The 26,439-nt window shown below is 39.3% G+C and overlaps 4 protein-coding genes across 5 annotated transcripts in view; 3 read left to right on the top strand and 1 right to left on the bottom strand.

Moving 5' to 3' along the window:
- The window catches only part of prkar2aa (protein kinase, cAMP-dependent, regulatory, type II, alpha A), a 37,311-nt gene extending 23,866 nt beyond the window's left edge, over positions 1-13,445 (top strand). The window contains exons 4-11 of the mRNA XM_058644094.1: positions 4,081-4,217; positions 5,734-5,840; positions 8,592-8,733; positions 9,082-9,183; positions 9,283-9,357; positions 9,517-9,582; positions 10,035-10,173; positions 12,150-13,445. Coding sequence (XP_058500077.1) covers positions 4,081-4,217; positions 5,734-5,840; positions 8,592-8,733; positions 9,082-9,183; positions 9,283-9,357; positions 9,517-9,582; positions 10,035-10,173; positions 12,150-12,274 — 893 coding nt within the window. The 3' untranslated portion in view covers positions 12,275-13,445. The remainder of the gene's footprint in view (positions 1-4,080; positions 4,218-5,733; positions 5,841-8,591; positions 8,734-9,081; positions 9,184-9,282; positions 9,358-9,516; positions 9,583-10,034; positions 10,174-12,149) is intronic.
- Positions 13,446-13,790: 345 nt separating this feature from the next.
- hyal3 (hyaluronidase 3) lies at positions 13,791-26,439 on the top strand. 2 transcript variants are annotated; one of them, XM_058644093.1, is made up of 8 exons: positions 13,791-14,519; positions 18,840-19,136; positions 19,962-20,397; positions 20,673-20,814; positions 20,908-21,034; positions 21,547-21,583; positions 21,679-21,768; positions 22,062-22,259. In XM_058644093.1, the coding sequence occupies exons 2-8, from the start codon at positions 18,867-18,869 to the stop codon at positions 22,130-22,132; spliced, it is 1,173 nt and encodes a 390-aa protein (XP_058500076.1). In that variant the 5' UTR covers positions 13,791-14,519; positions 18,840-18,866; the 3' UTR covers positions 22,133-22,259. The 2 variants fall into 2 exon arrangements, with proteins under 2 accessions (XP_058500076.1, XP_058500075.1); XM_058644092.1 differs by lacking the exon at positions 21,547-21,583 and adding an exon at positions 26,327-26,439 and having other exon boundaries at positions 13,795-14,519; positions 22,062-23,845.
- Positions 15,763-18,810, top strand: LOC131469176 (N-alpha-acetyltransferase 80; the record flags this gene model as incomplete). Its single annotated transcript, XM_058644098.1, has 2 exons — positions 15,763-15,800; positions 17,056-18,810. Coding segments are annotated over 2 exons (990 nt in total), but the record flags the coding sequence as incomplete, so codon positions are not given.
- si:dkey-20d21.12 (uncharacterized protein LOC556245 homolog) lies at positions 23,038-24,701 on the bottom strand. The gene is made up of 4 exons (XM_058642231.1): positions 24,374-24,701; positions 23,672-23,817; positions 23,327-23,533; positions 23,038-23,177 (listed from the first exon to the last, which is right to left on the bottom strand). The coding sequence occupies exons 2-4, from the start codon at positions 23,805-23,807 to the stop codon at positions 23,038-23,040; spliced, it is 483 nt and encodes a 160-aa protein (XP_058498214.1). The 5' UTR covers positions 23,808-23,817; positions 24,374-24,701.

The following is a 26,439-nucleotide window of genomic DNA, read 5'->3' as shown; positions in this document are numbered from 1 at the left end:
AATCCCTCAGGGCAAACTACAAAAAGACGATGTAAAGGTTTTTGATCTATATCAACTGACTGGAAGTAAAAGAGCTGGCTTATAGTTTAGCCGAAGTTTAAATTGACACTAGGTGCGTATAGTCAGTCAATTTGTGAGAAAAGCAAACCCTCCCAGACCTACTACAAAGGTACTTTTATTTATGTTTCTTTGTAATCACATGAACTGTTTTACAAAACTGTTGTTTTCAGGAAATGGACACAAATTAATGAAATTGACAAGACTTGAAATAAACAATTATAAAGTACTATTAACGATGACATATTTGCGATAGTTAAGTTTTATTTTTTTTAAAGGAGGGATTATTGTAATTGCTAAATAATCATGCGCTGCATTTATTCTCATGCATTTTAATGACCGGTACATAGGGATTAGATGTTATGTTGTAAAGGTCTGCCTGCTTACTTATAACTACATGAACACATTGCACACAGCTTACGTGGAAACAACCAATGTTAAGACAGGTTATTTAAGGTGGCTTTGATGGTCAGCCATTGTAGAATGCTGTTAAGATTTTTAATGTTTTTGGAGTGTTAAAGTATTTCAGATCATTATAGAGCTGGATCACCACAGTGTTGGTAATTATTGGGAAACACAGCTGGTAAACATAGTCACACATTCATCAGTTCAAGAGCCAGATCTTCCCAAATGAATCCAGTTTAAATTTTGGAATGTACATATATGCACAGGCAACATGGTTATTGACAGACAGTAAACAGCATAAGGTCATGCATAGCACTGCCTGTAGTGGAGAATGAACAGTAGATTAAAAAACTTAACATTTGCTTGTGTAATTGCATTAGATTCAGTCACACCTCCAGATGAGTGAAGTGGGGCTTCTCAATGGGACACAAACTAGCCGTTTGTTTATTGTGTGTTGTCTTAGTATCTTGTTTTACTGCTAGGGGTGGAGTGAGGTTTTGACAGCATTAGGGAAATGAAGAAAATCTGATACTAACAAGTTAAGCAGAACATGATGGACCTGACTGCACTTTCTCTGTTATCTGATTCTGAATTGTGTTCATACCTGTGAAGAATACAGTAGACAAAACTGAACACTTACTCAAACATCACTGTCTCAAAGATTTTTTTTGCTTTACAGTTGTTTCCTGATCAGCAGCATCAAAGTCAGATTCAGACTTGCAGTGTAAAAGTTTTTGTTTTTTTACTTTCCCTTGGCTGTTGCTTTTTACAAAATGAAGTTTGAACTGATTTATATTGACCTGTCATTTATTCAAATACATTTGAACCTTCATCCCCCCCTGCCGCTCCCCCCCAATACTCCACCAACGTCACAGTTTCCATTACTTTACTATGGATTTTTATAATTGTTATGTTTGTAACAGTGCTGCTAGTGTTGGACTATCCATACCATACAGTACTCTGTAAAGTAGGATGGAATAAACCTGAATGGGAATTCACTGAGAACAGGAGAACAGGAGTCTCCGACAGCTTTTAACTAAAATGTAATAATGTTTCATTGGTTCCATGTTAAAACATAATTTCTTAATTTCTAATATTATTTGCTAGACACACAATTCTACCTGACTGACCTGACTTATGTTGCAAACAAAAATGTCCCTCAGGGATAATCAAGATTTTCCAATCCAATGATTGGGTTTGAGTGTGGCGCTCTTTTTATTTTCAATATTGCCCATGGATGAGAGCACTCGCTCAGAGTGCACAGATGTCCCTCGTACATAGACGTTTATTAGCCAGCTTTGAGAGTTGCAGTTACTTGAATTAATTTCCCTCATGAGGGCTTGCATCTCCAAGGTGCTGTCTCTGCTGCAGCTGTCTTTGCCCCACCACCATCACCACCCCCAAACATACACACACACAGCACAGCTGTAGAACATCTTTTTTCCTTTTTTTTTTTTTTTTTTTTTACTTCCATCATCCTCCCTCTCTAACATCTTCTCCTTCAGTGTGATTGTGTAACAGTCGCTGTAATGCTTTAATGTCATTCACTTTCCACGGTTGCGTTTGACTTCATTGAATGTGAACTTTACACCCCAATAATATTGAATTTCGAATAAAAAGTGACAGCTCTATAATCCATTGTATTAATATTCCTGATCAAGCTGGACTAAATGAGTTAACACATTAACAATTCAGTAGTTATGCAGTTCTTTTGTATGATTGCTGTGAATGCTGAAAGATACGATGTTACTGAGGACGCACGGACACAGACACACACACTTAGAGACTACTGTGTGGTAAATGTCATGTAAGGAGTGTTGTGAAGTGTGTTTCTATGCACCTGCAGGAAACGCAGCGACTCGGTGACAACTTCAAAATGACCTTATCAGTGTTTGTCTTCCAATGTGGCAAAACAAGTCCGTGTGCATGTATCATCTCCTCACTTTTGGGCTTCTTTAGTGTCCTGTAGTGCTGATGTCCTTATCTTCTCCTCCTGTGGGCCATTGCCTCATTTTAATTGTACAATATCTGGAAACACTTTATTTTAAGGTCTTCGTAATAAGCTGTAATTGACAACAATATGCCACTTATAAAGTCTTGTAAGATTCTCATAAACATAAGTCATTCCATTTCATTAGTATTGTAATTAACACATTTATTTTTTGAAGACACTTATAGGCCCTTATTAGAAATATTTTATTGGTAAATATAACATTAATATGATGGTGATTAAAAATAATAAGAAATATAATCGGTTATTACAATTTGAGTGAACATTTATTGTTTCTTATGAGCACCTTTATAAGCACTCATTCAGTTGTATAGTGTCTCTCAATGTGTTTCTTTGTGCCTTACCTTCCTTGTACATTATTTAGTTCAGGTGTTTGTGTGTTAGTAGCATGCTTCTTTACCTCCCTCAATATCTTTTGCGTTTTGTGTCCACAATACAAGTCGTCTATTATTATGATGTCACTATCTGTTGTGTATAATCTGCAGAGGTTGGATTTAATTCTACAGTCTTGCCTGTCTGCACAAGTGCAAGTTATTGGATAAGAACCTGCCAATTTTCAGTCATACCATTAAAGACACATTGTTGGACTGGAGTCTTGAATGTTTTGTGAATAGCCCTTAGTGTGTTTATCTGTCATTCCAAACATGTATTGAAGCCCTAAAAATGTGATACTGTTGGTCAAAAACAACCAAAAGCCTCTTAGTCCTCTGAGTCATTCAGTCCAACACATTTATTTCTAACAACTTGGCAGAGTGTGTAAGCAAGAAGGAGAGAAAGTGTCTGATGGTAAAAAAAAAGTGGCTACTTCCTTGAAAGAAGGATAAAGGGAACAGGTGCATGTATAGCTACAGGAGGTAGAGGAGGAGCTGTTTTATCAGCAGATGAGTTATAATGTGAAAAGAAGTGGTTGATGAAGAGGAGGCATCTTTACCCTTTAGTCCAGCTCCGTGTTCTCTGGCAAGTAATCTGGAGTGTATGATTATTACTGCTGCATGTAGTCACCAAAAATATCTTTGTAGTAATCATAAATAATACTGATACCTCAAGTAGTTGAATTCTTATAAAAGTGTTTATCCATTAGATTTTTTATAATCATTGCATTAAAAATAGAGGCTTAGTTTGATTTTGGTTGTAAAAGCTGATTTTTATTTTTTTATGAGGAGAAGAGAACAACAGGATAGAATGTGACAGACGAACAGATGAAGAAGAGGAGAGCATCAATGGCTAGAGAATAGGCCGTGTTAATGCATTTTGTCATAGCTCAAAAGGAACTGAGTGTCCCACCTCTGACATTAATTTGCACTGGGTTAAGCCCTTGATGTTTCAACATCCTAATGATGCCTGTGGTGGTAGTGCAGTTTTTTCCAAGGTTGTCACTGCTTGAGCTGCCAGCAACCTGCTGCGATTTGATTTATTTTGTTTACATATCCTTGTTTTCAAGGTTATGTTGAGGCTGTCGTAGCATTTACACGTGATTACTACTGTGACTTAATTCATCTCTGGACTGTATGATACTCTCTCACCTGTTTGCTCTGTCTAATTACAATGTAATCACCCAGGACATGTTATTGCAGTGTGTAAAGGGGGATTACGTGTCTTCTCTCTAGTGTGTGCGGAGGCGTTCAACCCAGATGAGGACGACGAGGACACAGAGCCCAGAGTGGTTCACCCGAAAACAGATGAGCAGCGCTGCAGACTGCAGGAGGCCTGCCGAGACATCCTACTCTTCAAAACACTAGATCAGGTAAACAATACTTTGAAACATACAAAGGAAAATGTGTGTATTCAGACACATGTTGGTGCAGAAAACAATTAACAAACATTTGAGTGAAAGAAAATCATTTCTACACTGAAGTAATAAGATCCTCAATAATCCATTCACGAGCCCCATTAAGATGAACTTTTTCCTCTTGAGTATTTACATTGTTCCTTTATTTCCTGAATGTGAATTCATTAGAATTTAATACATGTTTTTCCCCACACTGATGATTTTCCTGGGGGATCTAAAATCTTGGTGTTGTATATAATTTAAAGCATTGGTTGTGTAATCACAACTGAACGAAATGCACCTTACATGTAATTTGTGATTCAAACGTGTTTTAGTGTAGGCGTGGCATTGAAAATGTGTTTTGCCACATCAGTAAAGTAATGAGAGATTTACAGAAGTACATTTCACATCTACATTGATTTATTATACACTGGGCAACGACTGGGAAATCATACAGAGCAGTAAATAATACTGTTTGTTTTAAGTTACTTAAAATACACTGATTTGGTAAAGTTGTCTTAAGTTGTATGTGTGTTCAGTTAATGATGTTGCATGGTTTTATCGTCATGTTGACCCTCATTATTTGTAGATGCAGAAAGTACTGAATAATACTGGCTCCTGAGGCAACTGCTCTTGGACATGTCAGAGCAAGGCATAAAGGGAAAAAAATAATACTTATTGCATACTTTGCATGTGTACATTATACCTTGAACCAGTACAAGTTGGGTAAATCTGTGTGTAATTGGCTAAAAACCAGGGTTATGATTACGTGCCTGTGTTGATGGTGTAAGTGAAACAAAACATCTTCATTTGGACATCAGCAGATTGTCTGAAATCCGGTGTCTGTATGTCTGTGTGATGCTGATATACTTGATTGACATATTTGTTTTGGCTAAGAAGATCTACTTAAAATTAATTTGATAATTTTAAAACCTATTTATGTTCCCATTGTTGCCACTCGATCCACAGAGACAGCGATATTCTGAAATTGCTGGTGAAATGGATCCTGTCTCAAATCAGATACTTAAGTGGATAGATCCGCTCGTAGTATACTGCATACTCAGTATTCCCTAGTGTGGTGTGTCAATTACAACAGACTAGTGTTGTCAGATGAAGCCGTTTTACACTCATCGGAAATGACAACTGCCAACATGTGGCTGCATTTAAAAGTCATTTGACATGCCAATTATGTCACCACAGTCACGGAAAACATTTCTTTGGACTCCATTTTCTCAGATTTCTCACTTTGGTTATGTTGCAAAGATGGCAACTGTTGAGTTACAGTTTTTTTTTTTATTTCAACAACTTGCATATATATGTATTGCACATTTACATAGCTGTATATATATATTCACTGAAAAATGAAGACGCATCAATTTAGGAAGCGTTATGGTAATAAAAAATATATATACTCCATTCTACGACTTTCTCCATTGTGCATCACACACACTTTATCATCTTTGACATTCTTCCTTTTTCCCCCACCATCCAGGAGCAGTTCTCTCAGGTGCTAGACGCCATGTTTGAATCAGTGGTTCAACCCCAGGAGCATGTCATCGACCAGGGAGATGATGGAGACAACTTCTATGTCATAGAGAGGTAAGAGGCATTCCCCCATGCTGGGTCATTAAATCTGGGTTAGTTTATTGATTAAGATACTACCAGGTTGTTTTAGTCAGCTTTCATGATGGAAAAAATAAAGAAGGTAATGTTATACAGCCCAGTTACAGAACTGAGTTGTTTGAAGAGAATTAGATTGACTCAAACAGATGCTCATTAACATACATAGATGAAAAGAAATAAAATATTGGCAAATAGTTACAGGTTTGTAACCTATTGAAAAAGTGCAGCAGCCAGTTTGCTGGTCTTAACTGTTGGGGTTAGGGTTCTATTTTTTTTTTAAACATGATTATGGTCTGCGTGCATTTCTGTTTGTTATCTTTGAAGGCCATGGATGTAATTTCCCTCCTATATTGTCAATGTAAACAATGTGAGCTGCTGTGTACACAGTGTGTTGAATGCCATAGAGGTTTTGTTACCTGGATTGGAAAACTGTAATATACTGTAGGAGTAATAAACTGTGTCTCCTCAAGATGTGAAAAAGTAAAAGTTTTATACTTGTAAATTAGTATTAATAATTATAATAATTATAACATTAACATCAGGTAAAATAGTGAAATTATTGTTGACTTTGATTTTAAATTAATTTTGACACATTTCCTTGTCAGTCCCTGAGATTACACTGTGTTTAGAGAAATTAACATTTATCCTTCATGCATCAATAGTTCATGTGATTACTTAACATAAAACATGATGGTGCAACCAAAGAGAGAACAGACCTACCAGTCACTTGATCACAGTAGTTCCACTTGTTGTGCACTATCTTTCCATCTGTGGACATACTGTCTAACACAGTGTGCTCCCTGACATGAGACATGCATGACCTTTAAGAGCAACACGCTTTCCTAGTCATATTCTTTCACAGAGTTTTCCCCTGGCCTGTTAAAGCATAGGTGGTAGTTAATGTCACCCGCAGGGTGGGATGTGAGCATAGACACACACACACAGATGGAGAGATAAACTAAAAAGAAAAGCAGGAAACAAAACAGGATAAAGTACCACATTGTTCAGTTTTTTTTTATGAAGCCTTTTTATTAGGTCATTAAACCTAGTATTTAAAGTTACTTTGCTTGGTGTTTCGTCATATTAGCCATCAATATAATCACATGGGTCTGTCACTGTCAGCTGTGAAAGCTGCTAACGATTTTCAAGGCACAGCTGACTCAAAATGATAAGTCTCAACACAACCATGTCCTGTAAGCATTTAGCTGCCCTCATTTGTGTGGTACTAAACTTAACATAAGGACCAAATGTGAACAATCATGTTTGGAGACCTTGAAGGAAGGAAGGAAGTGGAATTCACTCAGGGACCTGGCAATAAATGTATAATGGGACTGATGACATGTTCATGTGATCATTGTGGCACTGAGTTGTGACTGTTTTGACACAGCTTTAATATACAGTATAACCACACAAGTTATTTTGTACCTGTGCCCCATCTAAAAGTCATTATAAATAATTATATCAAACATTTGAATGAACTGCTTAGTTTGCTGCCTCTGGATCTTGCATTTGTCATTTACTCTTTGCCATTGTACTTCATTGTATCTCTCATAAGAAGTTGAAAGGTCTTCATTGTTTAAAAATTACTGTGAAGCCAACAAACCCTAGCTACATTTCTTTTTTTGAGTTGTTAAAAATCACTGAGGGCGATACCCACTGGTTGAAAGATAAAACCCTTGTTATGCACACATCCTGTCTATGCCGGAAGTCACAACCATTTGTCCTCTGGCTTTAATAGCACACTTTGGTGTAGTGCAGCCTTATTCTCATTTTATCTGTTTGTGTGTTTGTTTATCCACTTAACATGCTTGTTGGTTTTAATAAATAATGAGAAATTTTGATGACTTATAACTCAAATGAGGAACTTTTAAATATAAGCAAATATTATTTTACATTCAACAGCTCTACACAACAAACAGTGAGTTTCTCAGTGTAGCAGTGTTTAGATATTGTGTTGCTGGGCAACATTCCCATGCTGTACACAGGAAGTGATTAATTTTATTTCAAGACAGATGGAGGCAACAGTAACATTGTGGTAACACAAAGATTCGCCCATGAAAATTTTAAAAAGTGAATTCTACAGCTCAAAAAATACGGCCATTCAACAGTTTGACAACATAAATGCTTCTTTCCCCACCCATCCCTGCACTGTTGCTGTATACACACAAACGCTCCCATGGTCTGTTCTGGTAGTATTGCCTGAGTTTCCAAGTAAAAAACTATTTTTTTAATCTGACTGTTGGACTCAAATAGAAAGACTTCTATCAATGTATCAATGATTAGCTTTCATTCATCTTCTGATGCTTTCATAAAAATCACAGCCAAGTAGTATGTTTCAATACTAGTAAACTGAGCTCCATTGACTGACGACACAAATGATCATGGTCCTCTCGTCATGGTAATCTAGTCAAACTAAGTAAGTGTTAATACTCTACCAGTGACAAGGGTTTTAGCCCCCTAATAAAGCAAATGGTAGGACGGCTATCTTTCCAACATGACCATTATGAAAAGTGATGCTACATATTACCTTCCCCAGATTTAATCCTAAATAACAGGATGGGGACACCAATCTCATCTTGACTTCTGATTCAATTATATAAATAAATCATTATTATTATTTTTATTTTTTTCTGCATGTGCTTTTGGATTTCATTTTATTTCTCTGTTTCTCAGTCGCTTGGTTTTCCTCATTCCCTCACACTCCATCGCTGTCTCCTCTCTCTCCAGGGGTGTGTATGACATCGTGGTATCGGGAACGTGCGTGGGTCAGTATGATAATAAGGGCAGCTTCGGGGAGCTGGCGCTCATGTACAACACGCCACGTGCTGCCACCATCGTTGCCACTCAGGAGGGAGCATTATGGGGTCTGGTAAGAGCATCCAAATAGAATAAATATGCATAAATTGTAAAAGCAGACAACATGGTGTGTGATTTGTTGTATTCTTACTGTAATAAGGTGATATAGACCATTTTATAGTTGTTTTTTGAGCACATAAACCAATGCTGAGGTTCATGTGAAATTATCCAGGTCGGGTTCACTTACCAGTATGCATGATTCTTAACATGCCCAACCATGTTAAGAATGGAGTCCTGTTATCTGTGAATGGAGCCAGTGTTTTGCCCTGTTGTTTATGCTGCTGCTCCCCCCAGTGGTCATTCAGAGAAGGAGCACACAGTCAAACAGTCAGAGAGGTTTACTCATGTTTGTTGTCCCTAGGACCGTGCCACATTTCGTAGACTCATTCTGAAGAACAATGCCAAGAAAAGGAGGATGTATGAGTCTTTCATCGAGTCGGTACCTTTACTCAAATCACTGGAGGTGAGTTTATGTCTAACATGCAATGTTAGCATTGACAGTTTAGCCCATTATTTCTCTTCTCTCAACTTCCCAATATATCGACCTCTTTTGTCTATGCAGGCAAACGAGAGGATGAAGATAGTTGACGTATTAGGAGCGAAGCAGTTCTCAGATGGTGAGCGTATCATCACACAGGTAAGAACCAGTAATGGCTGATTAGGTTTCATACAGGGAGAGAATGACTCCACTCGAGCATTTGGGGTCTCCTCATTTATATTAATCAAGGCCTAATTCCTGCTACCAAGGAGCGGTTTCTGAGTGTAATGATAACTTTACTGTGTTCTTCCTCCTCAGGGAGACGGGGCTGATTGCTTCTACATTGTAGAATCTGGAGAGGTCAAGATCATGTTGAAGAGCAAAGTAAGATGCTTCTCCTCTCATTCCTTAATTTTCTCCACTGCCCCTCTCTGCATTTTACATTTTACTGTGAATGAGAATTTGCGTCACTTCTTCCAGTTTTACTCTGCACTTTGCCAGCTGTCTTTTCTCTCTCATTTCAGCAGTAATGAAGAACCCATTCATTAAAGAACTGAGGCTTTTAAATATTCTTTGTTTTTTCTGGTCCGGGAATATGCATCAACATAACAGTGGTTTTATTCTTCTGCTAGATGGTTACAATGCAGAGGATTCTGACAGTGACAACCCACACTCCCCATTAAAAACCATCAGAGTACAAAAGTGTTTATGCCTAGCAACAGTGAGAATCACAATTGTCTCAGCTGCTGAGTGTGTCTCTCTGTGGGGAAAAAGAAAGAGGTACTCGGAGGTTCCTAAGATTTAATCCCTCTCCTGTTCATCTCCCCTTCCTGCAGACGAAGGCAGACCATGCAGACAATGCGGAGGTGGAGATTACACGCTGTAACAGGGGTCAATACTTTGGGGAGCTGGCCTTGGTCACTAACAAGCCCCGAGCCGCCTCGGCCTACGCAGTTGGCCATGTCAAGTGTTTGGGTAAGACAGAACACCCTCCACAGTGCTCCATAATCATCCAGAGTATTTTTTGTGTTTTGATTTTAAACCAAAATAAAACTGATTATGATGTAATTGTATGTAATCCGCAGCTTCATTTAAGTATTTCAACCTGTGTCCGAATGTGATACCAAAGTATGTCATTAAAGTCTTTTTCACTGTGTTCTATGATATAATACATTCTGTTGTCCCTTTCAGCCCATTCATTCTCAATGAGATTTTTATATCAAGTTCTTAAAATGTTCAATAAATCCCATATATATATTTAGTTGAACTTCATGTTAAGAGCAAATTAAGAGCAATACAATTTCATTAATAATGCCTTATTCCCACAAAAAATGTCAGTTGTAATAACTGTCTTTTAGTTGAACTGCTACTGTAAGTAGATTATCAAGAGATATCAAGTGTCACTTGTGTTTTGATTAATTCATTATTCTGTGGTACTTCAACTTATCTGCCATCACCTTGTATTTTTGTGGATTTGAAGGCCGTTCAGTAATTGTTTCCGCTTTGAATGTGAGTTCAATATTTCAACCTCTACAGAATATGAGCAGCTCTTCACTTTTTAAAACGAACACTGGATTTTTAATGGGTTGTCATGTTTTTCTGTCACCACAGGAAATCAGCTTTGAATTTTTTTAATTTGTTTATTCCACAGCTTTGTTTTTTTCATGGTAGAAGTAATCAGTCAGTTGCTCTTATTCTTATCTATTATTTTTTTCCATTTCATGATTAACAGTGCACACAGTTGGTAAACTGACTGGCCAGCCTGTTTTGTCTGTGTAATGTTTGTTTGTTGACTAACAGCTGCAATGTCGCTCAGTTGTGTTGTAGCTGCCCACTCTGTTGTTGTCTCTCTCTTTGTCACACATATAAAACACCTTTAATCAGGAATGACAAATATCTAAGATCAAAATAATCAGCTGTCCATCCTTGTTTGTTACCACACCAACTACTGTTTCATGTACCCTGCGTTGCGTATGTATGTAGACTAGGCCTATGCAGAACAAACGTCGAGTCGTAATTACTAGCGGCGTTGTTGCGGACACTGTCCACTGTCTCTCTCTGCCATTTACTTGAGATTCCATGCAGAACAATGAGCGAGTAACGATAAGCAAGAGAGAGCAAATTATGTGATGCCTGGGAAATGCAAATTCCAAGATCTCTGGCTCACCAAAGAAAATTACAAAGACTGACTTTGACCAAGATCCCAAGGACAATCACTTGTCAAATCAATCAAAGTGGACGCCATGGGCCAAGCAGCTCTTACGTGTTGCCCTCCCATCTTAAGCTGTGTCAGCACATTCGGTTCTTGAATTTGAGGGAATTGGTCCTTGAAAAGTCCTTGAATTTGTAAATAACAACCAAAGTGGGGAACCCTGGTTGTTGAAGGAATACAGGGGACAAATGGGGTTCTTATCTGTTCTATTACTGCCCCATTAATGTGTCTGGGAATCCATCTGTCTTTTTGTCTTATGTCTTCATTAGGATTTGTCACATCTGTCTTTTTTTTTTTTCTTTTCCTGTGAAGGGCTGAGAGGCGGATGCTGCTGTCATTTGTTGGGTTCATGTTACTCTGCTTCATCATGTGTTTGTGTCTGAGTGGTTTCTTTTTTAACAATGTCCAGACCCACACATCCCTCCCTCTCTCGATTGGAGTGGTCCACTGACGTTTTACTAAAGATTCTCTTGGACAAAGCCTAAGTGTTTTAGCTTGTTGTTAAAATTGCTGCCAATAAAACCCACAGGCATCCTCAGAATCTTTAACTATATATGGGATGACAGACTGGTCATGTTACGTTTTAAAGCAGACAAAAACAGGCTTGTTGGATTGTTTTCATTTATTAAGTGTTTTGTTATGACATTTCAATAACTGAGCAGCTGAAGTGAACCACACCTAACATCTTACTCTCTCTCTCTCTCTCTCTCTCTCTCTCCCTCCTGCTCTCACCTCAAAGTAATAGACATACTGGCGTTTGAGCGTCTCCTGGGCTCCTGTAAGGAGATCATGAAGAGGAACATCGCCCACTACGAGGAGCAGCTGGTAGCTCTGTTTGGCTCCAGCATGGACCTGAGAGACTGAGCCTCCCACACCACCCTCCGTGCCTTCTTTTACACACACACACACACACACACACACACACACACACACACACACACACACACACACACACACACACGTACACACTCGCACACTCCAACCGACATGTCATGCAGTGGCTATACAGACTCATAACTTTTACACAGTCATGCAAACACTTGAAAGCTGTACTTGGCTCACCTGAAGGTACATGAATCCACACACACACATACTTTTATACTGAAACCTGTACAAGTACTGAGAGATGCCCACATCACTTGGTTTGCTCACCCTGATCCACAATACTAGCTCCACACACTCCATCCTAGCCTCACTTTGTGGAGAAGCACACACACAAAGTTAGCTAAAGGCTACTCACTTTGTTTATTGAGCCAACTCAAACCTCTCAGTATGAATGTTTTTGCTGCAAAGACCTTAATACAGGTTAAAGCAGTGTGAGAACACAAAACACATATAAACACACCATCATGCTTCATACGTGCAGGCTTCACACGAGCACTTAAACAACTCAAAATTGTTCCAACAATCCTCAGCCAAGGACTCATCAGTACATACACAGATATATATACACACACACACACACACACACATACAGATACTCAGAAACACATAGGCAACCACACTTGCAAAAACGGACACATTGTGGTAAAATGGAGACAAGAAAAACTCAAAAAAAAGATCTCTGAAAAAGAAAACAAAAAAATTAAAAAAAAATGGGGTTACGTTTAAAAAAAGAACTTTTAGAAATGTTTTATGAAGATTAAAAAAACAGAAGCTTTGATAAAATATTATTTAAATAAAAAAAGTGTTTCCTCTTCAGGAGGCCGGGGTGCTGAACTTTGTCAGTGCACTCCATTTCTTCCTCTACTGTTGTTGATTGAGTTGAGTTGAGTTAGTGATGGTGATTATTACAGTACCACAGAAGAAGCAGTGAAAATAATAACAACCCTACGTTTTCTGGGCCATTGTTATTCTATCATTGACGCCACACTTCAATGTATTGAATTAATTATTAATGTATTGTTATTATGTATTCTTTTTTTCTTTTTGTTTTTTGTTTTTGCTTTGACCAATTCAGATAAAATTCAACATCCATCTCTGACAAAATGTAAAAAGAAAAAAAAATTCTAATAAACTATAGTGCTTATTTCTCCTTGATTATCCTTGAATGAGTTGTCCTGGATAAGAAAAAAAACTTAAAAAAAATAAAGAAAACATTTTGTTAGAAAAATCTTTCTCTTTATTGAAATTCTACTTGCACTCGCTGATAACTTCAAGATATTGTGTGTGTTGGTGGTAAAACAAAAAGCCGGAGATTTTAATTTAAAAAAAAATAAAATTGTCTGTTACTTTCAAACCATTGTCAAATGGCTTCACACGGTGCAGATATCTTTGCCACATGACTGTTTCTCAGTATAATGGTGTTTTGTTGTTGTGTCACCCGGGGACGTTCCCTCACTGCACAGAGAGGGACGAGTCATGGCTGACTAAGGGATGATGGAGGAAATCTAACAGCTTTTGCAGACTCGCCTGCGGAGGAGAGGAAAGTCTGATGTCAGTGGGTAGCGATGGCAGCAGTGTTTCAGTTACACATCCATTTACGAGGGATTATTTGAATATACAATTCAAGTGTGTTTAAGTGTATATTCCCTTAAAAGTAAAATAAAAAATAGTATGTTTCTGTAGCCTTAGAACAGCAGCACTGCATTAGCTAGGTAGTGGCATAATAGTCTGTGTTTTTGAGACAACTCATTGGTTCCATTTAGAAACGTGTGTTTTTCTATTTTCAGCTCATATAAATATTGTATTTAGTGTTGTTTCAGTCTGAAAATGTGTATTTCACAAGAGATTATATGCATATTGACACAATCTCACATGTTTTGTAAGAACGTTGTAGATTACAGGTGCGTGTTTTGAATTCATACTACACTAGAAGTATGTATAAGATTTAACAGCGTTGATTATCCTGTCTGATTTAAAATACACTGTTTGTGTCATACCGCCCCAATCCGCAGGTAGGCAGACGCGACCGCGCACAGCAAAGACGCTCAACGGCAACATTTCCTGTCTCGGTGGAGATATTTTTGGCGGTTGAAGACTGACCGGGGATCAGATATTACCGCTGGGCAACTGCTGCTAATGACCTGTGGAGCTGTGGAAGTTAACCGACTGCAGACCAGCTGTCACATATACACGAGAAGGACCAACGCCGGCCACTAACCAAAATGTAGGTAACGTTTAATGGTGGTGAGAAGTGCATGGTTCGCTAATAAACACTAATGTTTGTGTAACTTTTACTCCGTGTGCTCGCTGCTTAGCATGTTAGCTGGAAGGAAGCAAATGAGCCTGTTAGCATACAGCCACGACTCCTATCACTGTCACTGTCGTAGTTCACCTAATATGGAAGTGGAAGAAAGGAGGAGGGTTTATACTACAGAAAGTTACTATTATAAACTACTACTGTGGTTTACAGCTATACTATTGTGGATGTTTCTTTGATCGTATTTTCAGACAAAGTAATATAAGTGTATTTATCATACAGCTCTGTCTTTAAGACTGAAAACGAAGTATAAACCTTTAATACAGCTGCAACTAACTATTATTTTCGTAATCGAGTAATTGTTTGGTCCATAAAATATCGTAAAGTGTTTACCAAACCTGGAAATGATGATCTCGAATATCTTGTTTTGTCCACAAACCAAAATTATTAAATTGTAATGATTTCTTTGTTATATGAAGCAAATAAACCAGTAAATATTGATATACATTTAAGATGTAAAATCAGAAAGCTTGTTATTTAATTATTGAATAACTAGACAATTAATTTAGTAAAAGATTAATTCTCGGGGTGATGGTGACCACGATCCCACAATGCAAAGTGTCCACACATCAAACATTTTACCTTAAAATATGACACTTGACTGTTTACATAGTATAATATCTTTGATTAATATTTATTATACACAGTAGGGCTTGATGTGTTGAGGAAGAATAATGAAATGTATTGATAATACTTAGAATAGGTATTGTTGAAGAGTTAAAAGTCACGTCATCATAAATGTAATCATAGTTGTCGGTACATATGGTGTGCTTCAGTTGTCATACTCAAAAGTTGGAATTTTATTGAGGTTGCTCTGACTTTCCCAGTTGTTCCAACAGTTTCCCAATCTGACCCTTTAGATCCAACCTAGAAAACTAACCCCAACATAGGATTCCAAGATGGCTAGCTAGCACTCGTACAAATACTTATACCTTTACTGTCAATTGCATCTCTGCCTTTTTTGTTTCATAGTAAATTAGTCAATTATCCGTGGACATGTTGCGCCACTGTTGCTACACTGCCTGTTTTGTAAACAGTGTCTCAAGGGAAATCTTGTGGTTCTCTATCTTATCACTCAACTGCTAGTTTCCTGCATTTGTGAAACATCCTCTTTTCTTTTCTTTTTGAATTTTGCATTGATGTAATTTTTTTAGTCATCTGGTTCACAGGCAGCATTTCTCTCTCTGGGTGAGTTGGTAGTTTTTTGACAACTTCATTTATTTTCTTGTATTCTTTCTTTTCTCTCTTTTCATCACGTTGTCTATTTATTCTTAGTTCCACAATATTAATTTCAACCTCCAATTTTGTTTAAGTTGAAAGCTACAAATCATTCTCATTAGTTTTTGATACCTTATCAATGTGTGAAAGCATTACATGTAACAACATTCATTTATTCATTCAGCTTGCAAAAACATTGGACAATAAGGGCTAATCATTTTAAATGATAAGTGAATATGGCGCTGGTGTATGAATTGATAAGTTTACACATTTTTCATGTTTTAAAAATGTGGCATGAACAGTTTGTGGAAATTCTGAATAGAACTTTAGAAAACAACTATCACGATAACTAAAACTTAAAACAAGAGCCAGGAGACAGAATCAGAAAATAGTGTACATGTACACTGCATCACAGTTCCGCCTTCTTAGCAAACTTTGTAATAAAAATGTGTCAGATTCAAGTCGACTTCACCATTTGGACTGATCAGAAAGAATGAAGACAAAATAAAACGGAACACATCAAAGGGCCGACACTTACCCTGCACTGTATTAATACATTTGAGGATGAATGACCGTTCAAGCAAACTAAGCTTCAAATTGTGTCTCTAATCTTATTAGTTGTCAATACATTACAACAAAATATGATTCCTCTGGTGATTCTCCTGCTGCATTCTTCATATCTGAAGAGCAATCTCTGACATTAGCCAGAGTTCATATCTGCAAATGACAACATCTCTCACCTCCTTATACATCTACTTAAAATGAAAAGGGAGGTGAGAGCTGTCGTCAAGTAACTTCAGCCTTAACCTTTCATATTTGAGATTAGTCAGGAGTGCAGTAAATTAATCAAATGGCCTTTATACTGGATGTAATTGTTATGGAAGCTGTGACTTGACGTCTTTACCTTTTGTCCATTAATGGAGTGTATTTTAATAAGGAGAGGGAGATAACTGAGCTGTGGAGCTGTCAGTCAGTAGTCAGGATGAATAAAATGTGTTTCTTCTGCTGCTCAGATAATTCAAGTATGGTTTTTCCAGTGTCTGGTTGATGTGAAGTTTGTCACATGGGCGAATGTCATTTTGGAGTATATCTTTGATAATTTAACAGACTGTGATGTAATCAGACTAACCACAAAAGTGCATGTTCAGAACCCTTTTCTAATATGTAACACTGAGCTGAAGGAGGTGAATGAAAACTGACTTTAGTTAAACCCTGATCACCACAGGTCTGAACCATTAACACCTGTACTTTCCAAACCACTGACTGAAGAGGAGCTGAGCACTGATCTGCGCCGCATCACCATATCGCACTGTCAGACACAATATGTTGAAAAAGTCTGTGAGTTGTCAAAAGTGGATGGAAACATTGAAGAGAAGCCTCACGCTGACTGCAAACAACCAGGGAGGATCCATGCGGTTCCGATCCACCGGCGTCCAGATCTGCTGGTTCCATGTGCCGACCTGGTCAATTCTGAGTGGCAGAGGAGTCAGGCCGCTCGGGTCCACTCTCTCCAGAAGTCCTGTCCAGAGTTCCCCGTCTGCCTGGTTCTTCTGCAGGGACACAGAGAGACAGAGAGGCTGCTTGGACACGTCAGACTGTCCCACGTCGTGGGTCACAGTGGCAGCCTCTTCGTCGAGTCGGTGGTTGTGTCAAAGATGGAGCGAGGGAAAGGCTATGGCCGGACTTTGATGGAGGAAACTGAGCGCTATGCAAAAAGCAGAGGCTATAGGCGCTTGTGCCTCACCACCCACGATAAGCAGCACTTCTATGCACACCTTGGCTACGTGCTGTCGACACCAGTGCAGAGCGCTGGCGCTATGACATCGTTTGTTCCCATGGAGATGCTTCTGAGGTTCTCAAGAATGCCGAGTGTCGAGATGAACATGCAGAAACCGACACTGATGGCTGCTCAAATACCACAAGGAAACAGAGACTCTCAGGGTTCTAGTGTTGTAGGGTCACCGCTATATTCTAGTCAACCTCCTCCTCCTATTTCCATGCTTCCTCCTCCTTTCTCTTCTGTTCCTGCTCCTCTCCCGCCACCTCCTCCCATCATCCCTCTTCCGCCACCTCCTCCCCCTCAGTCTGCAGGGCAGCTCGTTGTACAGACCCTGACTGAAACTCCCTGCAGAGATGCCAAAGGAACTCCCATCTATTGGATGCACAAAGACATTTGATGAACATACAGTAGGATATACTTGGACATGGGCTGGCTGGCATCAGTGCACACATGGAAGGGGGGGTTACACGTGCACATTTTATAAAGACACATCTACACACATGGAACATACATACCGTCAGTAGTCTTACAGATACACAACGAACAAGTTGAGGATCAAGTGCAGTGCAGTTAAAACTTTCTTCTTCACTTCTTTAAAAGTTCTTCACTGAGGGACAAACGGAGCCAAAAATGAATGAATGGATGGAGTCATTTGCAGTGTTACAGCAGCATAGATGGTAAAAAAAAATAAAAGTAATGCATAGATGGTCAGAAGATACATCAAAAACTAGATATTAAATATCAAATATTTTCACAAACCAAAATGTTTTACTAGAATGCACAGCCAGAAATGTGATGTACTGTGAATGCTGAAACTTACTCTACTGAAAGGAGGCACAGAATAAATGATGTTGCAATCTCAAATAAAAACCTCAACCAGTTAAAACAGTTAAATGTTCTTTCTGTGAACTGCTCTACATCTCAGAAAGGTGTAAACTCAATTCTGTATTTGCTGCTGTTACATTACTGTAATTTTATACGTGAGGTTGGAATGTGCCTTTTTAAAGTTGCAAAGTTGTTTTTCAACTGAGATATTTCTCCTTATTTTTTCAATGGTGTAACATGAAAATTAAAGACGATCCATTAGAACTTAACTTTTTTGTGTTTCATTGATGTGTTTTCATGATTGTTGTAGCATGTCGCTTTGTCCTCACAATGTTTCACAAGCGCACAGAATCTTAATATTCCTCATCAGAGCGTCTTATTGGCACCTTTCTGTCTCCCGTCAGGAAGGAGACGTCAGCTTGTGAGCAGCCATGGTGCTGCCTCACCTTCCTCTCTACATCCTCCTTCTCTCTCTTTCTCCACACCACTGTACCTCACTGTCTCAGAGCTCCACCCATGGAGACCCTCTCCTCCACACCCCCCTGCCCTCTGTGACTGCAGCAGGACCAATCCTGGAGGGCCGTCCCTTCGTCGTCGTGTGGAACATACCCACAGCGCGATGTCAGGAACGCTACGATGTTCACCTGAACCTGGGAGACTTTGACATTGTGGAGAATCGACGGCAGAGATTCCAGGGACAGGTGGGTCAACACAACAGGGACCTCTGTTTAGTGGGATGTGATACTTTTGTGAAACCCCAGGATAAAGTGAAATACACAGGATTTGATATATTTCTCTTACTTAAGGATTTTAAGATACATTTTCTTCAATTGCTGCACAGAAATGATCAAATATATACAGTACACTATGATTAAAGTCCCATTGATAGCCCAGAATGGACTTTCAAGACAGGCCACGGATATAAATGTAAATCTCTGTGGTTATTGTTGAATTATATTTTTTAAATATGATTTTTTAAAATGTACTTCAAATGTAATGCTTCAGAGATTATACGCTGCAGTACAGTCCTATAGAAGCCAGGTTCCTAATGTATGTGTTTTGCCTTAATGGGACTTGAGACACTGTGAATGTAAGAGGATTTTCAGCGTGAAATGCATGTAACATCCATTGTTGTGTTCTTAGTGGACTACTGTATAATTACCTGATACTAAGAATAGTTGATTTAGAGCGAGTCCTATGTATCTGTATTGATTGCGGGTCCTTTTGCTTTTAGTCCACCGTATTTCTTCCAAAGCCCAGAGTGGACAAACCAAACCCTGGCTACCTAAAGACCAAGGTTCCCCGACACACCAGATAGACAGACACACTTACTTTATTAATCCCAAACCTAGGGAAATTCCTGATGTATGAATGAGGTGAAAGGTATTCAGTTTGTTGGGAGTGTGCAACTTCGCCCCTGAATTCGCCATGAAATTCTATAAACCTGACTTTGCTTGTGTCAAGCAAGAAGGACCAAAGGTTTGAGATGTTTTTGTGATGATTCTGTGTTTGACTGAACTTTTCAGAGAATGACCATCTTCTACCGGGACCGCTTGGGATTATATCCATACCTCTCTCAGGATGGCAGGGAGGTGAACGGAGGAATACCACAGCTTGGCGATCTCGCCGCTCACCTTTCTCTCACGGGGATGCAGATGTCCAGTTCGCTGCAGCCAAACTTCACAGGTTTGGGCGTCATCGACTGGGAGGAGTGGCAGCCAATATGGGAGAAAAACTTTGGGGCCAAGATGGAGTACCGCAGGTTGTCCAAAGAGCTGGTTAAACGCAACAGCCCGGATTTGTCGGACAGGGCTGTGACATCACTGGCGAGGCAAGAGTTTGAGGAGAGTGCTCAGAAGTTCATGGAGGACACGCTGCAGTTGGCTGTCAGCCATCATCCCAAGGGATTGTGGGGGTTTTATGGGTTTCCTGTCTGCTTTAATAAACACAAGAGGAAAACAGGTAGGGCAAACACAGCTTTTTGGACAGTATGTTTGCCGTCTTCTGACGTCTATTGTATCTTCACATAGTGAGGGTTATTAGTGAAATGTATTGTAATAAAATATGTTGCTAGAAATAATCATTTAAGTCTCTTTAAAACACTATTAATATGTATAATAACACAGTGTGTGATTTTATTGAATTCCTTTTCATGTCTTCTTCCAATAAATAAATAAATGTTATGCTGGACCTTCAGTAGATGATGTTATAAATAGACTTGTTTCTCGTGTGACCAGATGAGAGCTACACAGGACGCTGTCACAGGGGCACGAGACAGCAAGATGACCGTCTGTCGTGGCTCTGGAGACAGTCCACTGCTCTCTATCCCAACATCTACCTGCCACAGAGAGGAGTGACGGATGCAACTCTCATGGTCAGGTACAGAGATTCATTGATTCCTTTGACATGAATATGAATCTATTTAGGACTTGAAATGAAATACTGATGCAGGCTGCTCTTCTCTCCACTCAGACACCGTGTTCTGGAGGCTTTGAGGGTTGCATCACTTTGGCGCCACAGCAGCAACACCAACCACAGCACACCAGTCCTTCCCTACGCCCGGCTAGCATTCAGACACACTCTCAACTTTCTCAATAAGGTAGGATGTGTTGCAGCCCACAAACATGTACAAGCACGTAAAACTTTATGGAGTAGCACTCCCTGAGACGTAAAACTTTAAAACAAATAAACATTTACAAAACAAACGTTTAAAAAATGATCTGTGTAAATACAGCAGAGAGCGGCATGGTATAACTGTAACAGAGGGCATGTATGATGGCGTTTAAGGTCCTTGTGTGAGTGATGAAGGTCTGCAGGTCCTTAAAAAGTCTTAAATGGAATGTTGAAAACTAAGTTCGTTTTTGATGGGTCTTAAATAGTTTTCCTGTAAATGTTTCATTTGAATCGTTTTTGTTTTATCCTTTTACATCCAAAACATTTGTACAATGTTCTAAACATATTACTGTTGTTTTAGATTACTGTCCATTTTGAACTGTGCGTGAACCTGTGTGACTTTTGCCGTGGTCTTTGAAACTCTTAAATTTACCTTGTGTAAACCTGTGGACACCCTGTACTGCTGGAACAATAACTACATTGTGATTGGACCAAAAGAGTCACATGACGGAGCAATCGGAAGACAATAAAATGGGTATAATGTGCCATGTTTGACAAATGATTTCATGATTCACATTAGTCAGTGTTAATTACGAAAAAAAAAAAGTCTCCATATGCATGTGTACGCAGACGGACCTGGTGCATACAATCGGGGAGAGCGCATCATTGGGTGCTGCTGGAGTGGTGCTGTGGGGAGAGCTGAAATTTGCCAAATCCAAGGTATGTAGAGAGAAAATATTACTTATTAGTTACACAGGACACCTCAGAATGTGGTTGGAGCAGCACTCAGTGTGGTCTTCTGCTGCTGAAACCAGCTGATGGTCTTCTGCATAACTTTGATCTTTGAGTTAGTGTTGCGTTGTTATCGTTTCAAACCAGTCTGGTCATTCTCCTCTGACCTCTGGCATCAGCTAGGCATTTTATTTGTACCTATGTGTACTTAATAAAGTGGCTGGTGTGTGTCCGTCTGTGCTTGTGTTTGTACATAACCCTCTCTCCTCCCACAACTCCAGAATCAGTGCATCCTCCTCAGAGACTACGTCGGCACCGTCTTGGGTCCCTTCATACGAACGCTAAGGTCTGACACCCTGCACTGCAGCCTCCAACTTTGCCATGGCAACGGGCGCTGCACCAGGAGACGCCGCAACTCTGGTCACATGGTGTCATTAGGTCAAGCTATAATCACAGACCCTCATGACTTTACCAGTAACAAACCTTTTTATGGTCACTTCAAGTGTCATTGTTACCCAGGGTGGACTGGACAGAAGTGTCAGGTGTTGGTGAAGGATGAAACCACCTAGAACAAAGAGTAAACCACACTTTTCATGTGAGAACAAAGACAGAACAGTGTGTCTGCTCCCTATGGGGATGTACAAGTAAAATAAATACATTTGGAAATGTACGTTTATTTTTGCATGTATTTTAAAAAGGTCAATATTTCACACTTTTTCAGTTTTTGCCCTGAAATGGCAAAATGTAACAGTAGGACATAAAGACACAATCTAAGTAAAAATCTGTAACAAATAACACATTCATTTTAAATTAAAATTAAAATGTAGACATCATGAAAACATTACTGTCTCCATTAACTCGTGAATAACTTAATATACACATTAGTGAGTTTTACTGTATACTCTTCCACAAACTATTCAGATGAAGTAAAATATGTCACTGACACTTTACTCAAAAGAGAACATCTGCTTCAACACAATTTACATGGGTTTAAACCAGTGGTTAGAAACGATGAGTAATAATTAGTTTGCGGAAAACATTAAATGCTCATGGTGTGATGACGTGATATGAGAGAAACCTCCTTTACTGATTTAATCCAGTCAGTCCTTTTGGACATAATTTAGATAAAGGTCATCTCATTTCATGGGTCCACATCAGATTGATTTTGAGAAACAAAAAAACATTTAGAGAACGTTCTATCAAATTTGCTGTAAAACACAGTTTTACTGCACTTATGTAGTTTGTGTTTTGTTTTCATCATGTCCATTGTCCTCGCATTGATGTCAGGTTGTGTCTCAGCGCCTGCAGTTCTTGGATCAGCAGTGACAGCTCTGTGGCTGCAGCCTCTTTCTCTCGCACTGCCTCAGTCAGCATCTGGATTGCGCCGCCCTGCTGGACTGCAGAAGGAGCAAACACGAAAGTATAATCTCAATCCATCCTGGGTTGAATAACATAAAAATGAGATCCCACACTATAGTGGAAAGTGAAATGAAATTGACAAATGCAGAACAAGAGTGTGATTCATAGAAACTGGAGATAATCTCACCCAGGAAATAGAAGATGAGAAACACTGTTAGCAGAAGCAAAGTGATGACGGCACAGCTCATGGCATAAGCGTGTGACGAACTGGGTGTCAACAGGTTCTGTAGATGGCTCTGCCATTTCCTGCTGACTGGATGGCCTCTTTGATTGTCACTCGTGTAAAGGGTCCCATGTTGTGAAGGTGTGTAAGCAGGACGAGGAGGCCTCATCCCTGAAATCATACACAGATGAGTTTTGTGGCTTCTGCGGCTGCATTCACAGTATTTATGTGTACATTTGTGGCTGTGTCCATGATGTTTGTGTACCTGTCGGTGTGTTCACGAAATATGTGGTGTGTGTGTGTGCGCACCTTTGTTGCTGTGTTCGAGGTGTGTGCGGTGGAGGTCGTTGATGGAGTCCACAGAGTGAAGCTCTATCTCGGTGAGATCTCTGTCACTGACTCTGTGGAACTGAGGTGTGGTCTGGGAGGAAGGAGGCCTCGACATCTCGCCCCCTCTTGAGGGAAACGTCAGGATGAACACAGGTCAGTCAATCACAACCATAACAGTCCTTGAAATGCCTTTAAACTGCTTTTTGTCTGCACCTGTGATCATTTACCATCTTAATAACTCATTGACTAGGTAGAAACAGGGATGCGGTGTGTTGCCTAAGAAATATGAATAGAAAGGCTGAAGGAATTATAGTTTATTGTATAGTCTGTAAAGATTGCAGTAGGTCGGGATGTAAGGATGTACAGTACCACAGGAAGTAAAACAGTTCTTTTAAAAGATGATTTAAATAATCAGCTTGCCTTTATTTTGAAGACGAGACAAACATGTCGAACAGCTAATTTATCAAAGCTATTATTAGACCTGGTTGTCAGGCCTGTAAAGACACAATGCTAGTGGAATTTAAGTCAAGGGCCAAAGGACAGAACTAGCCCCTAATGACTAACTGCCTGACTGACTGAATGAATGAATGGATAATCAATGACCTGATTTACAACTGAGACTGTAGATGGACCAGATATGATGATAAATCAAACGGGTCTAATAGATACTCCTCCACTTACCGTCTGTCACCACGATTATGAAGTGTGTTGGATTTTGTTTCTTCTTTCTTGTTCTTGTCTGTCACTCGTCGTCTTATCCCAGTCTCACACGCAGACACTCAAACTGCCAGAGGGAGCCGTGGACCATCGTCCTCTAAATATCCACACTTTCTCCATAGGCCAAACTGATTCCAGTAAAATCTTTGAAAACAAAAAGAAACTCCAGGTTTTGCTTCCTGCTCCTTGTGTGTCACTGAGCAACTGTCGGACACTCTCTACCAGCTATGTGTGTGTGTGTGTGTCCATGTTCCACTTTAGCCCACCCTTGCTGCCCTATAAGAGAGGTGGAGAGAGCTAGAGACATGGTGAGAGAGGTGAAGTCCTCTCAACCCCTTTACCCCCCTCCAAACATGCTCTCTCTCACACACACACACACCCCAACCCCACAGGCCCTCACACACTAAAATAGCAGCACAGACATGGGAGTATTATTAGATTCTCTGGCTAAAGGATGACTCAATGATCTGCATGGAAGGCAGGATGGGATATAAAGGGATAAACACATACGAACAAATACCACAGGGAGGACAGTCACTAAGTTTAACTTTAGATCAACCAAACCTAAACTAAAACAAATCAACTAGCCTAAATAACAGATACAAATGACCGGAATGAACTGACATACACAGATTCTTCTTGTTGACAATGAACTTAAACGAGATTAGAGAATTCTGATTCAATATGTAATGGTTCATAACTACAAGTGTCTTCCATCTGACTTTCACATGAATGCGACTGTCCTCTGTCCATGTGTTCACTCTCCTTCATTGTTGTTTAGCTTTGTTGCACTGCTGGTGCACCATGTGTACAGGTCAAAGGTTAAGTGCAAATACTGTATCTAATTAGTTAATCAGAATGTGGAAGAAAGGTGATTTAAGTGATTTTGAATGTGGCGCAGTGGTTGGTACTAGATCGACTGGTCTAAGTATTTCCAAAATAGCTGATCCACTGGGATTTTCATGCACAACCATCTCTGGGGTTTACAGAGAATACACCAACAAAAGAGAAAATACAGCAGCAGTTCTCTAGGTAAAAAAATGCCATAGATCATAGGTCAGAGGAGACTAGACTTGTTCAAGATGATAAAAAGGAAACGGTAACTCACATTAACACTCAAAGTATGCAGACGATCGTCTTTGAACATTGAAGACGGCAGTAGAGGATCACATGTACCTAATAATGTGCCTGGTGATGTGTATGCCAGATCTATGACTACATCTCCTACTACATGTGCCAGCTGCTATCAACAGTTCAGCTGTCGTGGATCTTTGGACCACATACTGAGGTGATACAAGTCAGATTTCTGAGTTGTAAGGCTCTCAGTCTGGTTACATCAATGGAAAACAATTAAAATACAAGTCACTTCAGCCTCGTCATGTAAACAAAAAATAATTCATGAAATGTCATATTTGGAATCTGCAATAGTTCATAGTAAATAAGATTTTAATCAAATAATTTATAATCATATGTTTTCCAGGGAAACTACATGAGATCGTCCCCAGACTATATACTGTACCATATAGGCAAATATTTTATTTATTTATTTAATTGTGTCAATATCAATAATTGTCACCATAACTGACAGACAATTAAATCAGATATTTGCTCCTGAATGGAAACAACAAACACTTTACGTTAAAGAAACCTTTCACTAATCTGAGTTAAACCATTGAAAGCATATTATACTTAAATGTATGTTTATAAAATGCAAACATTATATTGATATAATATATTGAAAAATATATATGTATGTATTGTGATACATGTTGTTGTCCTTGGTTAAGGAAACCCTGAGACCATGTGACATGACCGGCTGGAGGCCTGGTTGGGATGAACACACTGATTGACTACATTTCCCACAAGTCTGTGCGCCTTCCCGTAATTCGCTGTCTTTTTCACATGTGTTTTTGCCAGGCCAGCAGAAAAGCCTCACCGTGCAGTGTCGCGCACAGAGTTTGGTAACAGCGGAAGTATTTGGCGTGAGTGTGAGTGACTCTCCAGCGGGGACTCGGCTGACATGATGTGGA

This window comes from Solea solea, chromosome 11 (genome assembly GCF_958295425.1).
Source record: "Solea solea chromosome 11, fSolSol10.1, whole genome shotgun sequence".
Taxonomy (NCBI): domain Eukaryota; kingdom Metazoa; phylum Chordata; class Actinopteri; order Pleuronectiformes; family Soleidae; genus Solea; species Solea solea.
This window is presented reverse-complemented; position numbering and strand designations above follow the sequence as displayed.